We start from the raw sequence: 21,043 nt of genomic DNA on the forward strand, positions 1-21,043 counted from the left end.
GGCATTTTTTGTTGTTGTTCTACAGATGACCTGCAAGCACTTAAAATTGTGTGCTACAGTGATTAGGTCTTTGGGGGAACCTAGGCAAAAATAAGAAAAAAACATTTATGTGCCATATAGGTGGAATGTATTGTTCAGTTTACGTCATGTTGCTATTAAAAAAAGTACTTTCAAACAATGGAACTTACAGGTTATAAATGCTAATTAGAACTCCTAACCACTAATTTATCAATCTAATTATTGCAAGAAAAAGCACAATTGAAAGTGGGAGAGAAGACAGCTAAGATAGAATTAAAAGTAATAAAAATCTGTAAAGATTTTATTGGCTTTTGTTTTTGACCACACAACTCACAAGGAACCGAGCACACAAGTAAGTGGCATGAAGAACTCTGAGCACATGGAGGTATTTGTTTACTGTGTAACTTCCAAAAATATTTTTTCAGAAGATCTGGAAATATTAAAAACATTATCAGAAAACACATCCTTCCATGTGTAGAGATGGACTATCTAAAATTACCTTGAAACAAGAAAATTTGGAAAAGGTCAAGAGGAAAGAACAGAAAACAGCGCTTTCCTTCAGTCCATCTGCAGAAGGAAAGGGTGGAATATAGGGCCTTCTGTCTGAACTAAGAACACACAGGCAGAAAAAAAAAAATCCTGGACATGAGGAAAAGATGACAGACAAAAATGAATGAGTATCTGAAGTGCTAGATTTGACCTTACTGCATAACAGAAGGAAATCTCCTTATTAGCTCCAGATCACCACAAACAGCCCCAACAGTGGAAGCACACTTGACAATGTGGGYGAAGGAATCACCTGGAATTTACATAAACTTGTAATCACACATAAACTTTGATCACATTATCAACAAATGGACATACTTCTGGCAAGGCACTCTTAATGGCAAAAATAAGGTAATAAATACCTGAAAAGCATGAGATTGACAGATTTCTTAATACATTGCACGTGGGAAAGAAACCTATAGCCACTGTAGCTTGCTTTGCTTATGATCTTGTCTCCTCCATCCCTGATTCTCTTTTGTGTAAACCCTGTAAGAGGGTGAAGCCCTCTGTAAAAATTTTTGTTTTTTTCAGATTTGTGCAGCTTTGGAATTATGTTTGGAAAAAGCTCAGTAGATCTTTTGAATTAGTTATGCATGAGGATACAGTCCTCTCATATGAACTTACAGAGGCTACCTGAATGGTTCTAGCAGAGGTTAACAATTTCCAACAGATAACAGTACAATAGTAAATCACTCCTTTTGGAGAGGAAAAGGCTTATTAAGCTTGCTGAAACACTAAGTTTGTGCATGCACACATTCCCTCAGATGTTCAACATTCTTCTTTTACTGCAAATGATTTGCACAGTTGCATGCAAAACCAGATGACCAAGCTAATATATGCTATTTTTCAAAAGGTGACCTCAGAGCTTTGTAGGACTTTCAAGAATATCACAATATATTTACTATAAAAGCGATTGTTCCAAGATGGTCCTAGTACCTGGATCTACACTACAATGTTTGGGTGACCTAATAATTGTTCACACAAGACTATACAACTGCTCTTTCAATCAGACCTGATGGGAGGCAGAGGGAGAGATGCTCTTACACATGACCCTGCATAATAYTCAAACTCCTTTCAGTTTCTTAATCTTGATCTTCCTGCAGCAACTTTCTCCAAGGGGCTGACAAGGTAAAATTGGCTATGTTCCTGTTCAGCTAGCAGGTTTCAGCATAAGCTTTCAGCATAAGCTTTCATGCACTGAAAGTCTTCAGACTGTGGTAGGGCTTTTACAATCTTAAATCTAGGGGATGTTGTTCATCTGAATGTGATCCACAAAGAGGCTACCAGGTGTACTGTTATGGTAGAGTCCTGGAAGAATCAGGCTTCCTTTAAAGAATGGTGGAGCCTGTTTTCATTTAAGTTGAAATATGAGAACACTAGTTCTGGTGCAGGAGCTGTGTAACCAGCTCCTGGATTAGTTACAGGAGGACTAAATACTGACATTCAGTCTCCCAGTTTAAGTCATCCTTATCTGTATTCATATTACTGAACAAAACTATAAATAATATTTCACAATCTTTGAATATATTTCAATGCAGTGTCTAATATTCCTGTAAACATAAAGGAGTAATGCAGTCTTAGATCTTACCACAGAGTACTGATTTTATATATATTTGCAAGAAATCCAWTGTGTAAGCTTTTCACGTAGCAGTACCTTTTTCAATAATATTATGAAAGGCTTTGTTTCTTTTGATACAGCTTGAAAACCTGAAGTACTGAAGAAGCTAATGATCTAACATCCTTTTTCTTCCCCTTCTCTACCCAGTAGAAAACACTGAAAACAGTATTTCACTATTAGTCAATTACACAAACTGTTCTTTTCAAAAGGAACTTTTTGCTTGTAACATTTAGATAAATTTTATACTGGCATCATTTCATTGTTCACCAACATTACCTTACTTACCTTTTTCTTTTAATTTCAAGGAGAACATCTTCTAGATTAGGTCAAATATGGCTTTGTTCATCTTTATCTTCCCTAACATAATACAGAATTTGGATGCACAAGCCTACAGTTTAAGTATCAGCTTTGGGAAATATGGGGAAATCTCTCAAAAACACATCAGGGTTAACAAAGGAAAAACTTCTAAGATTCTCCTACAAAAGATTCATAAGCCTGCACCAACCATATAGATACAGTGCTGATGAAATCTAGTGTTCTCTGAGATGGGCAGGTAGTACACAACAACATAGTGAAAGGAAAATATACCCAACATATAGCTGTCCAAACTCTTCTCTTCCTACCTCTTCCTGAGGTGCCACACGATTTTTAACACTTAGGCAAAATAGACAACTGTCTTTAATGGTTTTGTCTGAAAGATTCTCAAATGTTATATATTGGAGAGTACTCAAATTATTCAAATCACAAAGGTGAATTACAGAGTGGACCCTACTAGGATCTGGATATTGTGTTCCAGAAAGTCTGGGTATTTCAAACACAAGCCTTTGATCACTAACTACCCACTCCAATTAAGAATAACAGACTCAATGAAAAAGACTGTATCAATCTTTRATATATATTTTTCCATGCCAACTAAAACTGCAAACACTGAAGATGAACCCTGAAGATGAGCCTGGTCCACCTTCCTCACAGTGATCATTATGGTGTCCTTCCATTTTCAGAGACAAAAAGACACATACAGAAATCTTGGTTTTAACTACCACGCTGTATTATCCTATACAATTATATACTGCTTATAAAAGGAGCAAAGAACTACAGCTTGGCAGATATCTCACAGGGCACTATCACAAATAATAACTACCTGCTACAATTAACCTTTTTGGCATGCAGTTTGCACTTCTTTATGCTATGCTCTAATTCAGTGGATTCTACTTTTCTTATTAGCTCTGAAACCAATTGCTCTGAACCCAGCAATGTCAAGAGGTCAACAATTACATTGCTCAGAATATACACTGAAAGTAAGAGTGACCCTATAATATATCTTCATTTTTCCCCTTTGATCATCCTTTTATTTGACTGTATTTCAGTAAATTATCCATGTAGTTTTTATTTTGACAGCTCTCTTTACAGCAGTAAAACAAAATGTGTGCATTGCAAATGGCAAAGATTCAAATTTCAGCTATGTTTATCCAAAATAGCACTGAACTGCTTCTGTACTTATGCTATACTGCCTACAGCCTTACGGAAGGGGAGACAGATGGGATGAATTTAGCAGGGAAACAGCTGTGGATTGAAGAAGAGACAAGCAAAAGTTTTGCTATCAGGCTTCATTATGTATCAAGGTACCAGTAAAATGTGTATCCGTAAGGCAGCCAAAAAAGTGTTTTTCATTTGACTAGTGATAATTACCTTTTCTCAACAGCTGACAATGTTCTAAGCAGCATTAAATAGGTATAATAATTAAGCAATAAGATAAGACAGGCAGTGCCTTGCTGGGGATTATTGCTCGCCTCGGGTGTGTTGCGAGGCACAAGGCTGAAGGGTGAGTGACTTCAGCCACCCAAGAAATGCAATAATCCCCCAGAAATGCACTGCTTGCAGTGTCTTATTGCTATTAAAAATGGAAATTTAAAAAGGACAGAACGTTAGACACATTTCCTGTGGATTTTATTGACATGGGTTAACATTACGGAGAGCCAATGAAGAGGTTCCATTTGTGCCCAGCCTTTGAAAGCCACTTCCCCTGGATACATGCCTCAGTTCAGCTTGTCTGTGCATTTTATTCATAAAACTGATTCGGGAAGCACAAGTATTTGCATCATCTAATACATGTGCGATATGGCGCAGCAGATTACAAGAGCTGTCATGACGGTAAAAGTCACACTGCTTTTAGGGTCACACATTTCCAAACATTTATTGTGTACAACTGTTCATGCTTGGTGTTAATTTACAGGTGAGCTTTTTTAGTTCTGAAACTACTGGAGGGGGAGGGGGGGAAAGCAGCCATTTGACTGATCCAACCAGGAGATAAAAACAAAGAACCAAAAAAAGAAAGCTGGTTTTGACTATGTGTAATTCTCATAGCTAAAACTAAGGCTAAATCCCTGCTAGTGTGGGGACCTGTAGCACTCAGAAGACTTACACCACTTTACAAAAGGAGAGGGAAGACTACTGTAATTTCAGCCATGCCACCAGGACAGCCTTTTGAAACTGGAGGCCTGGAACTGCTTGGCAACCTTAACTTGAAGCAAATCAGAATTCTGAAGATCCTTCAGGATCAAGTCCTAAATAATGAGATGTCACATTTGGGGCAAGAGTGTATTTACATATGTGTAACTAAGGGCAAAATCTGACTCTCCAAGGTTAATCAAGACATGTTTGGAAAAAAAGAAAAAAAAAAAAAGCTCATTTCCCCTTTCTTTCCCTTCACATATGAATTTACTATTCAGAAAGAACAAGTTAAACACAGAATAATCTTATTACCCTTTTCCATCCCTTTCATACTTCCCATTATCACTGCTTCATTTCAGAACCAAACTGAGAAGCTCTAAGCACATGTAGCACTGCCTTGAGGACACTGGAAATGTAGATGCTAAGTAGCTCTTACCATACCGTCCTTATAGCCATTTTTATAATCTCTCTTTCAGTACAACTTCTGTGATTAGCAGTTGAAGGATAACACATTTATGCTAGCATCTCTAAAGACTACCACAATGTCTGTTACTATTAGGCTACCACTGGTTTGCACTATTGCAAGGCACAATCAACTCTTACAACATTTATATTTAAATTTTTAGGATGGCACTTTTTTTTTTTTAGAGTGCCCTCAAAAATGGATAATGAATATGACTAGAACTGTAGAAAAGAATATGACTTAAACAGGGAAGACAAAAAATAAGCAAAAGAAGATTCTATCAGTGTTTTAGTGAACACAGTGCAAAAATAAGTGTTCAGTCTTATAATCCAAAACCAACAGCATTTCCAATTAAATTGAAGGAAATTAAATTGAATAGAAAACAAAAATCAACATTAAGGTTAGGGATTTTTTTGTTTGTTTTTAAATATAGCATTAGTTATGGAATTTATTGGCGCAAGACACATCAAGGCTAAATACTCAAAGACTCAAAAGCAGGTTAGACTTTAATATGGAAAATGAGAGCATCCACAGTTATATTAACTTCCATAGGAGCAGGGCTGAACCCTGGAGATGCAATCAAAATACTGAAGTTATCAGGAGAAAGCTACCTTCCAATAGCCTTGCAAAAATCTACTCACTTATTATACTAAGAACATAAATCGTCATTATTTTTGGTCTCCTTCTCTTAGACAATAATCTTGGAAGTAGGCAGGTGCACAGATTTTGTTATGGAGCTGGTAAATTTTCATGACACACTTGCAAGGCTGTTTAAATGTTATTCATCTGTCTTCATTTTAAGTTCTCCATTATATGAAAAAGGAGGATTTTAAATAGCCTTAGTTTAACAGTCTCAGAGCGCTATACACAGATCAGAATCAGAAGCAAACCTGCTCCTGCTTAAAGCAGTTTGCCAAATAGGTTAATAGTCAGATTTTACTAGTATTGTGAGTTCACTTAAGACCCAATAGAAAGATCCCGATTATTGTTAAATACCCCAATTAGATATTTGCTGCTGAACTACTGCATAGTGTTAGTCTCAGAATGGGTATTTGTAAACRTTATTTTATGTTCTCAAATATCACAGGGATATCACAGAAATACAGTGCAGAAAATTAAGCTTAAACAATGCAGATGCAAAACAATATGGAAGAAAGAAAATAAGGTGACTATATTAGTCAAAGATTTCAACAACTTAATTTTTAGACGGTCTAAAGCATCATGACTTGCTAAAGGTTGTTAAACAGTATGTACTTCTAGGAGGAACATGGGTAGGACAGTCCTCCAGAGCTCTGGGTAAAAACCTTTATTCTGTAGCTCTGGACACATTTTAGTGGATTCCTGAAATGAATTATGACATGTTTTTAATGCTATTCCTTACCATCAAACAATTTTGTTTCTGTGAACCTGCCAGTAAAGGAGTACTTTGATCCAGCTTGCTCACCTCTTATTTCACCTCTTTGGGGAAGGGGGTCACAGGGGTGGGGAAGAGCAGTCCATGACTACCACCTGGTTGTTTTAGGGCAAAGTGAAAGCAAAGTGGTTCAAGGCGATACAGTGGTTAAGGGGTAATTGGTCGATTAACACTGAAGGATCATGCATCACCACCTGAAGCGACTTCCAACCAAAATTAAAACAGTTGCAAGTTTGTGCAAATGAAGGAGAATTAAATGGGGTTTGACTGGAAAGTCACAAGTGAACTTCTGTCCTATGATGCAAGTCTTTTCCAGCACCAATGTGATGATATACATGGGAGCAAACATTTCTAGATCTTGCTATATCAAAGAAGAGTCTGGACTGGGCTGCCAAAGCCATCACCTTTATCCACCTCCATTTTAGAGAAAAGAATTAAGAAGTCTTCATTAATGCTAAATGAATGCTTAACCTTGTAAACCAATAACTGTACTGTCAAAAAAAGAGTAACAACAGTCTAGAACCTTACGTTATGCTGTTCTATGTCCCAAACACATTTCAGGGCTTTTTACGTTCCCTGTAGACAAGAGCATGAGCTTACTATTAGTGAGCTGAAGGCTTTACTCCCAGAAGTTGATGGTAATGAATAAGAACTATCCTAGTGTCTGCTTTGGAAAAGGCAAAGTACATCAAAGCAGTAGAGTAGAAGATACTGTCAGGAGTGGACAATTACCAGACTCTGAGCAGAAGAGGTGCTACTCAGAGTGTTGACAGCTGTTCAACAGAGAAGCAGCAAGCCCGGCTATTTTTCTACCTCGCTCTTCCTTGAGACATGGACTATCTTTCGGTTTATGCTATCCCTTTCCCAGATATTATTCTCCAGTTTCTAAAACACAGAAATTGTGCTGACCAGCTGTCTTGATGTGCAAAGTGAACACAGACACTGTCCTTTTCTCCTTTATACCTCCTTCCTCACATTGACTACACGGCAATCTAAACAGATGCATTGTTAACTAATCCTTAGAAGGTAATTCAGACAACTATTGGCCCATTAATCTAACTTCAAATGCAATAAAGGCCTACAACAGTTCTGAAGGAAAAGAATATATAAGGAAATGAAGGTAAATGAAAAACGTGAGAAACTGAAACATAAATTAAGCCGAACAGATTCTGTCACATCAGTTCTAAATTCTTTGATAGCTGATTTTTTGATAAAGAAAATGCAATAAATCTTACCAATGTTGGCTTCAACAAAATATTTAATATCATGCCACAGCAGCAAATGTTAACTAAGTTAAGAAAAAGAAGATGGTGATTAATAAAGGAACTGTCAGTTTGATAAGTAACTAAAATAAAGAGTACAACTGGTAGGAACAACTGAAGGTGAGGAAGAATTATAAATGGATTTCTTCTAGTTGAATTTAACCAGATTTTTGAGTATTTTGAATAATGACTCAGCACAAAAAGTGGGAGCGTGCTGATAAATTAAAGAGATGTCATCAGTTTAGAGAAGGACTGGGCTATTGCACAAAAAGAACTAGATGACTCAGAAGAGTGGAATAGCAGAAATGGGATGAAATTCGATAGTACAAAGTCTTAAACTAGGGACTTAGTGCATTCTGAATTCATAGCGAAAGCCTCTGCTAGCAATTTAAAATTACTTGGGAGGAAGAGGTCCGGGATGCACTTCTCTGATGCAGAAGGATTATCAACAGCCAGTATTATGCAGCTGTCAAAAAAGGCAAATGTGATCATAGGATCCCTCAGTCAGGAATTTCCAGCAAATATATTAATTCCACCATATAAGACACCGAAATATCCTCATCCAAAACACTGCAGACAGTTCTGCAAAACTGGGGAACCTGGAGAGCTTGTTGCAGTAAGAAGAACAAAAAAGGAAGGCTTCACTTACGGATCAGAAGAAAGACTGGAGGGATATAACCATTGTCTATAAATATAGTGTAGATTAAAAAATAAACAAACAAAAAACATATAAGCAACAAAGAACTACTTACACCAATTTTAGCTCAAGGACAAATAGGTGCAAGTTACCAGAAATAAATTGAGGCTGAAAATAAGAAAGACCTAAACTAGTAGACCAGCAGTGCTGGAAACAGCTTTCCAAATTGGAGTAGTGAGGCCTAATGACCTTCACAATGGAGATCAATATATTCCCAAAGGAAAAAAATATTTATATATAGTGATAGCTGCRGTAGAATACAGTACACAGTGACCTAGAACACATCTTACCAAGCATTATTAAGTTCTCTAAACGTGTACCTGAAAATTGTGAGCAGTATTTCTCTCTGTATGCCATCTGCCTCTCAAGAAGGGTAACAACTGACTTGCACATTATTTCGCAGCGTTTTCTGGAGACCCTGTATTTCACTCTCTGTATATATTTTCAGGTTTTGTAACAACTAAGATAATGTTCTGCTTTCTATATCTGCTGTTCAAGTAGTTGGGGAACAAATCTTTAAAACCGGTATTTGAGGGGCTTATATAATCTTATACAAATGAAACTGCTTAAATGAAAATGCTAATATAGATTACATGCATATAAAAGCATAAATAATATATGCATATACACACACACACTATATACACACACATTTGAAGAGAGAGAGGAAAGAAGGATTAAATAGACATATATATAGGAAATAAACAAATACTGAGCTAGAGAGGAAGAGGGAGGGAGAGATTTTAAGCATCCAGTTTCTATTCCAGACCATGTGTACTGTGTGCAAACAGCCAAACACATTAAACAAAAGCCAAATACATTTTTAGATTCTGACAGGATTTGTTACATTGTGTGTGTGTGTGTGTGTGTGTGTGTATATATATGTATGTATGTATGTATGTATGTATGTATGTATACACACACACACACAAAATTCTTTGATTATTTCCTAATAGTATGTCTCTGGAGTATATGTTCCTCAGCCTACAATGTGAATCTATCAAAAGGCAATAAAAATTAAGTAATAGTGATAACCCCAAATTCTGGGCAGAACTGAGAGTTTTATCTGGCTGCACTGCAATGCAGGACACAGTGACCAGAGAGCTTTTTACACGCAAACTCCGTGAACAAAAGGCCACACAAACAGCTCAGTCGCCAGTTCTTAGAGCAGTCCTGTTACAGTGAAACCACACCAAAGATATGGGGGCATGAATAATGACGCTCAGGAAAGATATTACAGACAATATGCATGCTTATCTCTAGTTTCAATATAAAAATGAATGCATCCTAAACTAAAAAGCCATAATTTAATGGCTTCTTTATTCTATAATTACCTTTCAAAACAAATGATTGGTCTAGTCAGGAGATGGTAACAATTACTTCATTGTTACCTAAAAATAATACTAATCCATCAATGCAATAAAAATAAGGAAGACAATATATTCAACATATGACAGAGAAATGGATGGGACAGGGAGAAGGGCTTTTTCAGCAATGGTCAAAATTGAGTTTTTCTACCCATCATTATTTCTGGAAGAGACACAAAAAATGCACAAGAGCTTTAGGCAGAAAATGTAAAATTTTTAATGCAACATAATTGCTTCAATTATCAAGAACTAATTTGGAATTTTTAATCAATTGATTTGCCAAAGAAATCCAAAACTTGTAATGAGGAGTGTAATAGYGACAGCAGATCAGCTATCTGAAATTAATACAATTCTTTCACACATACGTGTTCACTCATACACTATCTTTTAGTAACAACAAAAATTTTTTAATGGTGGAAAAAAAACCCTTTAAAGTCAGTGTCAAACTGAATGTCATGTATTTTGCCCAACTCCTTGAGTGGTCCATTTAAGAATCCATTTTAGCTACTCTTCCAGATAAGATTATCCATGAGAATCATACATTTCCCCATAGGTAGAAAACAAATATAATTTGTCACATGTTGTGCTACACAGACATTTCTGCACAGTTGCTGCACTTCACTAGAATGTCTGAAGGGGAAGACACCCCAGGTAGTTGGCTGCAGACACATCTCAGCAACATGGCACATAGCACAATTTGACACATATAGTCTTTATAAATCCAATGTCGATGAAGTCAAACAAATTTCCTTCTTATTTATAGTAACAGGCAAGAGCAGATCTCTGCCGTCTTGTTACACAGATGGTTATAACATTTTTGTAGTTAACTTACAACCACTGATGCCTGAGGAATAGACACACATCTGCCCCAAACTGCCAGTCCTGTAGGCTCTTCTTTTTAACTTTAGCTACCAAAAATATAGTTGAAATACATGTCAAACCCCCCCCCCCAAAGACTACCACAACAAAAAGCCCCATACAAATTTGCCTAAAATGTATTGTTATTGTTAATGTTATACAGATTGAACAGTGATCATACACACATTAGAGTGAAAAATATCAACGCTGATCACCAAAACAGAAGTTTCAGAGAGCACTCATAGCCCCAGATTCCACGTACCGAACAGTCTTTGGAAAACAGTAACTAGAAGCTTCTAAATTCATGTTTTACTAAAAGCATTTTAAACACACCACACACTTCATAAAAACTATTGTCCATACACTCTTTCTTTCTTGCTGCCTGGTATAAAGGAAAGGCATGGATGGCTCATCTTATTAAAAAAAAAAAAAAAGAAAAAAAAGAAAAGGAAAGTTACTGGGATTTTCTTCTGCTACATAGAGACATCACTCCATATTTGCTGTATTTCCACACATCATCTAGGTCTTTAAAAGGAAAAATATATACAGAGAAGAGCTAGCATATAAAATGAAATGCTTCACATTTTAGATGCTGGCTTTTCCACAGAAGAAAATATCTAAATAGATGAAGTACAATCAAATGCTTGCTCTAGGGGAAGAATAGATGCAGAAAAGTAAAGCTGTAATTGAGCTTTGTACATCCCAAGAGTTGTTAATCAACTTCACTGAAAGCTTAAATAGCCTGATAAAATCCTGACCCACGGCAGCTTGACCAAATATTAGTTACTAATGAATGTGTTCCATCAATAACGCATCTAGGAATATCCCTGTCTTTTGCTTCTTACTCCCAAAATTGGAAGAGAATAGAGCTTGCGAGAAAGTGGATCTGCATTTATAGAACTGGCCTAACTAGAGAGGGGATAATGTGTACACTATGCCTTAGAATTTGGTTTGGAAACATAAAAATTGGAGAGAATGAACCAACATTTTAAGTAGCATTATTTAATTTGATTTGAATTTTACTTCTCCTGGAATCTATTTTTGTGGAGTGGGACACAGCAAGGGAATAGAAGGGTGGCTTAACCTTTTTTTTTGCTACATATTTTATTTACTCTTTGCTATTTTTCTATCTCAGTAGTTATAAAAAAAAAAAAAAAGTGTACTTTCTGCTACCTTCTAATTTCTACTATGAACACAAATCTACAGACTGGGAATTTGCAGAATTTAGCCATAAAATTTGCTTTAGAGTTAAAATTGATACCTCTGCGCTCTCTGCCACATAACAGACAACATTTCATTCCTCCAAGACTCAGATCTGTGAAGTCACTGTGCTGACCAKCTCATTTCCAGTGGCACAGCAGTGACTCTCTGCCACATGTTACCTAATACCTTTGAGATAATAACTTAGCCACACAAATTGCTGTCTAAAATTAAAAGCACATAGCTAAAAAAATTAAAAAAATAAAATCAAAACAAGAACAAATGTGATATACATTTGAAAGCAAAGAGCTACAGGCTTGCTAGATCAATAACAATAAATGAACACCCCTTTTAAGCTCCACTGCAGTATTAACACGTCTCCATAGTCACAGGAACTGCAAATTTTTAAACTCATGTTCATGGACATCTACTTCTTTCAATGCCATATTTCACTGAGCAAAACACAGTGAAAGGGATGGATATGCGTATTACACTGAAAACACTGATTAAAAACCATCTTTGATTATTGTAATTTAAAGTAATCTTTTTTTAAAAACTTGGTATATCATTTCAGACAATATTCATATGCAGTACATATTCAGAGAGAAAGATAGGAATGGCAAAGTTATCTTGTGCATTTTTAGGAATGCAGGTATCACAACTGCCAAAACATTGCTATTCTAAAGAAATCGTGATTGATCAGTTAGTTAGATCTTGCTCCTTCTACAAAATAGTTACATCAGGGCCTGTTATATTCTCATAGCAGAACACAAGCAGTGACAGAGATTTCTTCTTAAATACAAATACCACATTTTTTATTATATAAATGCAAACGTTAGGCCCCAAATTAATTCAAAATAATTTTGATAAAAGAATTTTTCTAACAGGAGCTAGAAGAACAGCAGATAGAAAATTAGACAGGAAACTACTGCACATGATCAGGGAGCAAAAAAGATGAGGGCTATTTGTTGTAGTTGTTATACTTGCTGTTTTTCTTCACTTAGAACTGAATAGTTCATAGCCAATTTATAGCATTTGGGGACTGATGCTGAAAAATCTATTTAGGTTTTCATATGGAAAAAAAATCAAATTACATTGAATTTTTACAGCAGCTTTTTATAGCAGCTTTGCCACTAATTACCTGGATTTTAAATAAATACAGTGCAGATTCATCACAAAAAAGATGTTAAAAGAGTCCCCCCCTTAAAATGCTGGTAAAGTATATTGGCCATGGTTCAAACACCTAGTAATCTCTGCCATATTTACATATTCTACAATATTTAACATGAGAAGCACTATCACTGTCCTGTTTTCTCTCCTTGCTGTCATCAAAACATCAGCAGAAGGTAAGGCACTGCCTGCAGCACAACCACGCTGCTTTCAAACCACTTTTCTGTTCTGGATTAATGCTTTCAATCTTTTCTAGTGTATAGTCACTGCTGGTGCAGCAGAGCATAGGTTCAATAGGTCTATTCCATTTTGACACAGAGGAAAGGTTGTCCTAAAAACTAACAAATCATTCTTAAATTCAACTAGATGCTAATAATTCTATAGGAACAACAAGGAAAAAAAAATATTTTCCCCCAAAAGCAACACTGCGACTGGTCTTGCTGTGCCAGTGCAGATTGCAGTGGGAACACCTACTTTGTAAGCAGAAAGGTGCCTCTGCATCTGTTTGTAGAAGTTTTAATAGCCTGCGTATGTTGGAGGCCAGCAGTCCAGCTAACCAAGCCTACCCGTGAAAAGTAACGGTCTTGAGTCTGAAGCCGAAGAATTAATGAGTCACACTGCTCACCCGTTAATCGCAAACTCAGATCTATTTTTCCTGAAATGGAGAGAATATACACTAAAATACTGTGTACTTCTATGGGTACTTCAGGATCTAGATGATTTGAACTTTCTATTTCTCTGTTCAAAACTAAAACAAGGCTTTAAAACTTTGAAGTAGATACAAATGCCTTTTAATGCCAAAACTTGTATATAATTGAAATATTTAATGAGTATACACTAATAGTCTATAATATATCTATCCCTACTTTTCTTATACCAGACATCTACATAAACATTCTACAGGCTGCAATCCACTTTGACAATTAAAACACAGAATCTTATTAGAATTTCCACCTTTAGGTTAGAGAACGTGTATGTTATGTGAGCTTCTTTGTGAAAACTGCTGAACACAGTGGATGAATCAGTGCTTGTCCCCCAAAACGTTAACAATCTACATAAATAAAGAAACCAAAAGGGAGGTGAGGCCAATGACAAGAGTACGTGGTTACACAGACCAGGGCCACAAACGTAGCATTTGGAATTTCTTTGTTCTCTGAGCTATAAAAGACGATGGCAATCTTAGGTTGCAGAAGAACAGGATGAGGTACAGACAGAAACAGGACAAGGAAGAGGAAAGGAGGACGACTGGAAGACTGAGGAGAGGCATGGAGAGCTTCCAAGAAACAAGCTGATATGGACAGACAGAGAATAAAGGGTTAGAGGAAAAAAGTTAATAAAAGAGAATGAACATACAAGACTGGATGCTTCAGTACATGCAAGCTCTGTTCATATAAGGTGGTCTGTGGAAGAAAACAGCAAGCAGAATTTTGCCCAGTCAGGACTGGCCAGCCCAAATAAAGTTAAACTGCCTTTGTGCCTTTCATTACTGATGAGAGGTAGCCTGGAGGATTGGGTTTGCAGAGCTGCCTCTGATATCCCCCTGCTTTCTCCTCTCCTGCTTTTCCAGCCATGACTAAACTCTCTTCAGCGCCTGTGATTCTCAGCTGCACAGAAATACAGACTGGAAAACAGAGTGAGAGAGCACAAATAACTTCTTGGTACCAAGATTCCTCCAGATAAAGAAAAGTTTCCACAGTGATCTCTAAGGCCATCTAATACAAATTACACAGCACAAGGCATTAGCTGTCTGGACACTTTGACCAGAAGAGTCAAGTGGTATCAGTGGAAATGCTCCATACTAGTTTCACTGCAGCTGCTCCCAGTTGGTCCTAAGGAAGCCATTGCTTCTGTCAAAGGCTAGTTGTGCCCAGAAGCTGTTAATAGTACTCTGAATACTAAGATTTAATAAGATTTTTCTGTTTATTCAAGTTATACATTACTGAGAAAGTTAAGATGGAAATACTGAAAAATATATCTATTATGTGACAACACAGAATCCACATCTGTAGCCTACATTCACATTATTGAATATCCTCCTCTCTCCTCCCCCCCCCTTTTTTTTTTTTGAGTATGGTAAGACAATTCATCCAAGTTAAAGCAGAGAACAGCATAAGCAGCCCACACACATATGTACTAGGTTTAAATTTTTTGGAAAACTATATTGTACAAGCTTTCCTTTTATTTATCAAAAATGGCACAAGCAAAAGATGTTATAAAAAAAACTCCAAAGAATGGCTGCAGGGTAGGGAGGCAGTCATTTTCATGAAAGAAAGAATATTACTTTCAAACAACCCAGTGTCATTTTTCTGTTTACACACCACAACAGGTACAGTAGATCATACCATATACTGACAGATTAACAGGACCTCCTACCTCGACTTCATCCTCTCATGCATTCTCCCATGCTGGATACATTGTTGCTCCAATTCATCATTCCTTTTCTGCATCTTCTCCAATCTGCCATGAAGATACTCTTTTTCCTGACTAAGCTGGTTGACTTCAGATCTACAGAAGTAAAACAGTGATGATGGATGTTGTCAGATTTCATCCTGCAGTGTGCCATCAATATGTGGCTTCAGCATTTATAAAATTTCAAACATGTATATATAATGCATAAACAGGCTATTACTAGAACTCACAGAAACAAAACACTGTTTCAAATAATTCTAAGAAGAAAGAACACAATGCTGAAGGGTATCTGGTAAAGACACCAATGGCAATTACTCAGTCATAGGTCAGCTAACTTCAGACTAATTTAAGAAGCATGCCATTTGATATCATGTGCTGATGTTAAGTAAGATCACTAAATGTAAATTCATACTTGTTAAGCAACAATTTGGCCAGCATTGTGAAAACATATTTCAAGCTCTTTATTTGTAAAAGCTAACATATAACTTAAAAAATGGCTACTAAAATCTTGTTCAAACCTTACTGTACTGTACAGCCTGAACTATCAATGGTGCTATAGTTTTAGAAACTTTGATAATATAATAGGCCCAAAATACCATAAGAGATACAACACTTTAGGAGGAAAATGAATAAAAGCTTAAGAAACAAGGGACAAACCATGCAGGCATACTAATCTCTGCACAGCCTTTAAGAAAATTAGTCACTTTAGCAATTCTTACTCTTCACGGGTGAGCAGATCCATGAATGACCTAGGACTGCTACTTGCTACATCTCTAACCGTCAGCCCATGAAAAAATAGACATGAGCTGTTTCTTAATATCAGGAAAAGATCTCAGATAAAATTGTGATAAAATATACATTATGCACTTGTACAGTTTAACTCTTCAGAAAAGGTTAATGAGAACATGTCAGAATCTGCTATACCATCAGAAAGTAAGGATCAGAAGCAAGCAAATTTGTTTTATGGCATCTGCCACTCCAGATCTTGAGGTTAAAAAGCTCCAGAGATATCTTTAAATCATACACTTAAATATGCTGCAGCTACAGAAGAAAGATACTTTACCTTCTAGACTGTTACAGAATGCAACAACAACTGACATTTAAAAAAATAAAACAAAGTACAGGGGGGCTRGAATACTCTTCCTTCAAAAATATGCTGTTACACTGACAAGTCAAGTCTGGAAATGACAACATAATCTTTTCATATTTAAATAAGGAACAATACATGATATCATCTGTGAATCTAAAAGAACAAGAGCAATTTTGAAAAACTGTATGTATTGAATTTAACCTTGTGGTTACAGGTCTACCAAGGAGCATCACTGAAAAATACATCAGAATCATGTCCATCAAACTCATACGCAAAAGAGCATCCTGGACAGTTACATAAAAGTGAGAAGGAAGTTACAGGAAGGCAACAGAAGTCAAATTGTTACAGCAATCATTTAGCAGAAATTCTAGCAAGTGTGAAATGTCAGCACTAGAAAAGTGTCGTCATTTGGACCAACCATTATCACACAGTATGAACGTGGTCTTTACTTGATACCGATATTGTCAGAAAGACAAGTGAAGCAAGGCTTCCTCACAAAGCAGCTCAACAGAGATCTCATGCAACAGATCCCAACCAAGGGATAACAGGGATTAAACTCATCTGCCATCTTGTGTTCCTTTCTTGCCAGTAAAAGGCAACAACAGTATGTGCCCTGTGGGAATACTGCAAATTACCGTGCTTGTAGGGTTTCCCAACTGTGGGAGCCTGCTTCTTTTTCTTCATTTATATGTGACCGACTGATTCATAGAAGCAGCAGAAGCAATTTTCAAGACAGTAAAAATCTGAAAGTTTTAAGGGACTTGTTCACTCATCTCCAGCATCTCTAAGGTGCTGGAATTCTTTCTGGAAGGATCAAGGCATTCAAATCTAACGTACCCCAAAATAATATACTACTGAAAATTATCCTTAAAGAAAAAGAAAATGCTCAATTAATTGAAAACATCAGTAGCATGATTTCTAATACCCAAAATACAGACCTAAATGCCTAATACTTTGAATCATTTTACTTGGGCTGTTCTCTTCTCCTAAAACACCTTTTCTGTAGTAACAGTTGAAGCACTCGGCACCAAAAAAAAAAAAAAAACAGTTAAAAGAGTATCTACACAACAGCCCTTACAAGTCTAGTATCTCAGAGTTTGATCACCCAGATTCAAGTATTTCATTCCACCAAAATTCTGAAGGACAATACATATGAAGGGCAGAATGCCTACCAAAATCAACGTTAAAAAGTTCAGGCAAGGAAACAGCCAATGACAAAGGTACATGTGTTGGCATTAAAAAGAGAATACTGGTCTCAGTACAAGGCTGCAGACCAAGAGTTTTCATTATCATCTGACATAAACTTCTTAGGTAGCTTTGAATAGCCCACTTATCTGGCTCAGTTTCCTAAGACTGATATAAGACAATTAATTCTATGTGATTTTTACATGACTTCAAAATTGTTAGTAATAAAAATACAGAAATATATAGAATTGCAATAAGCCTGAACAACCGTACTGAACATGACAACACGTATAGACTATGAGTAGCAATTCCACCCAGCCAGGTTCAGCGTAACTGCTTCTGAATCACTCTGCTCACAAGCCATCATACACCATGGATAGGGGAGAAAGGGGCAGTGCCAAAATTCTGAGATAGCCCACCCACAACTCCAGGGCGTGATATAAGCTAGGAAAGCCTGTAAGTTGGGTGCTATGTCTGATGGATGCAGAGCATAAAGGACACAGCACAGACATGCTGATGGCGCTCCACCGCAGCTACTCTGGGTCCAACAGACCAAGTTAGTGATGGGTTTAAACTGTTTCAGTGAGAAGACACTGAAGCGTGCAGACATTTGGAGCATCACCATCTGAGCTGAACTCTGCATGGAGCTGCACTTCTGCAGACTTAGGCTGGCCCCAGAGGTCACACAGTCATGGTACCCTATCAGTGTGTGAGCTAATAAGACCCCTATGAAATCAATATTATTTTAAAACTGCATGGAGCATAGCTACAACTTCACATTAATTTGAAAATACAAAATGGAAGCTTGCTTGTAAGTAGATGTGTAATAGTGCTGCAGCTTTGCCAAATCTCACTTAATTGTTCAAAGTAATTGATGATATGGAGGCGGGGGGGGGAGGGAAGAGGGGAAGGCAACAACAAAATAATCCTCTATACTTCTGGATTCATTTAACTACCAAAAAGTCTCAACTTCTGTTTAAAAACAAAGTTAAGTTTTTATCCCCCATCCTGGCTAAAAAAGTCTTGGAAAAAATTCAAGTTCATCCAAAAAATTCAAAACTTGGAGGCAAAGAACCAGCAAAGATTAAATACTCATAATTTAAACCAATCTCAGGATATTTTTAGGATGAGCTGATTTTTGAACACTAAGATGGCAATGCTGCCTTTACTCTGAACAATCTTTTGCACTGCAGCACTTGGAGTCTCAGCACAGAGGCTGGCTTTTTTAAGCAGTGTCTTTTCCTACTCTTAAAACCATTTACTTGTATAGCAATTACATATACGCTCCAAAATATTTTTGCTGACACAGTGAGTATCAGGATAATAATTTTTCAGAAAAACTGTATATAATCTTTATGACTGATCCTGGATACAGATTGTGTTTCACATCTTTGTATTGCTACCTTCAACAAACATTTTACTCCTGGTATTGAGTGCAATGACTGCAGTCAACCAAACATGCAGAAAAATAGTTCAGCCGGGTGTGTGTTCCTTACTTCAATTAAACTCACACAGTTGGATGCCTACCATTGCCAAAACAGTAATATAATTTATACATTATAGTCCAAACAGTAAAACTACACTAAAAGTCATTTAACAATATTTATAACACCATAAAATACAGTGTTAAAATATATGAACTGCAATATGTACCAAAATTATAAAATTTGTTTCTCATCATCAGTGATTAAAACCAGGATCATTGCTCTAGCTTCAATACTCACAACCCTGGTGACAGATTAGAATTCAAATCTTAATGATCAATTTACAATTAACAAGATAGAAGTGAAACAAATTAAACCAACCATTATATATAATGAGACCCAATGGACTCCCATTGTTCCCCTTAATTACAAAACGCAAATCACAAATACACAGTGGGCAGTGTTAAGCATTAATCCACAACCCAGAAACTCAGATAGTGACAATCAGAGAAAAAAAATGAACAAAATAACAGAGAAGAAATCTACAAAGGACTATATTTTTAAACATGCCTATGCATACAAAAACCTGCACAGACACTATCTGCTTTCTGTACAGCTTGAGGGGTTTATAATTTGTTGACATTGTCTTTCTGAAGCTTTTCTAATCCTGAACAGGGGCTAACTCACAATAATGGTGCCAGTTTATATATAAACAAGAAAACTTCAGTTTAGATTTCTCCGAAAGCCTGTGTGAAATATAAAAACATACATGCAGTTTGGAAATGTCCCACTTACATTGTGCAAATAACTACTTATCACAGATAAATTTGAAATGTATCTTATTAAAAATGGTCCTTTGAATTCCTATGAAGAAACAAAAATTTTAAATAAACTTACTATTGCATCTCTTATTAAAAACACTTGAGTGTTTTACCTATTAAACAATGGGGCTGATATTATGCAATTATTTCTTAACCCCATGGAACTAAGGCACAAAAATCCCAGAAGTACAGCAAGAAAATACACAACTAGATTCAAAATTCATATCCAGAAGCAACATTTTTGTCCTAATCCTCTCTTGTGCCCTGGGATAAAAGTCTGTTAGTGCGGAGGTCAGGATCTCTACAGTAGCTGCAGTTTATGGCAAGGCCACTATACCAAAAATAGGGCAAAAATCTTTTCCGTGCGAATAGTGCATATTGAATAATCTATGCTGCTTCATGATCTGCTTTTACTGACATACACATGAAGTAAAGTTATAAGATCTTCCAAAGATGACATTTCTCAAAGCAGAGAGCTCTAGGATTCTACCCCAGAACTGTAGTTCTCCACCACCATCCAGTGACAGTGAGCCAGGAAGACTGCCTTTAGGAAACATGTTACTGAAGGATATACCACAGCTATTCATTTAAAACTTAGCTGAAGTTATTTTTTGCATCTGATCTTCTGGCCRCATCACCTTTTGAAGCCATCTATTGGCTTGCCATTTTCCACCACCGCCAGTTCCTTTCTGTTCTCATTTTCATACGTTCTCTCAGTTCTGCCCCTACCTGTTTGTCCACTCTTGTATCTGCCTGCAGCAGCTCCCACTCCAGTGAAGGCAATCTCAAGCTATATTAGGGCCACCACTTAAAGCTGTTACCAAATGTTTTTCCATACTGTTCCCTCTGCAAAAGATACCATTTTGCAGGGATCGAAGAGGGCTCCTTTTCCCCTTTTCAGGTTCTTGACACAGGGAGCTAATGCTGGTAGGTGGAGAAACACTTGGCAATCTCTGGTATTTATTTTCAGAGAATAATGTCTTTTCACAGTATGTTTCCTGTCTTTCCTCCATCCTTTTACAGTTACTAGTCTGTGATGGTGAGCTCTAG

At 36.7% G+C, this 21,043-nt stretch overlaps 1 protein-coding gene across 6 annotated transcripts in view; it reads right to left on the reverse strand.

Annotated features, from left to right (window-relative positions):
* Positions 1–21,043, reverse strand: part of SDCCAG8 (serologically defined colon cancer antigen 8) — a 115,910-nt gene that overhangs the window by 27,949 nt on the left and 66,918 nt on the right. For 5 of the 6 annotated variants that reach the window (XR_003256052.1, XM_026081930.1, XM_026081939.1 and 2 more), the window contains exon 16: positions 15,438–15,569. Coding sequence is in view for 5 of the 6 variants with exons in the window: in XM_026081930.1 (XP_025937715.1) it covers positions 15,438–15,569 (132 nt within the window). In the remaining variant the exon portion in view is untranslated. Of the gene's footprint in view, positions 1–10,865; positions 11,108–15,437; positions 15,570–21,043 lie in introns of those variants that run through there. The other variant, XM_026081953.1, reaches the window with a different exon arrangement.

Source organism: Apteryx rowi, unplaced genomic scaffold, assembly GCF_003343035.1.
Source record: "Apteryx rowi isolate R43461 unplaced genomic scaffold, aptRow1 scaffold_117, whole genome shotgun sequence".
NCBI classification, from domain to species: domain Eukaryota; kingdom Metazoa; phylum Chordata; class Aves; order Apterygiformes; family Apterygidae; genus Apteryx; species Apteryx rowi.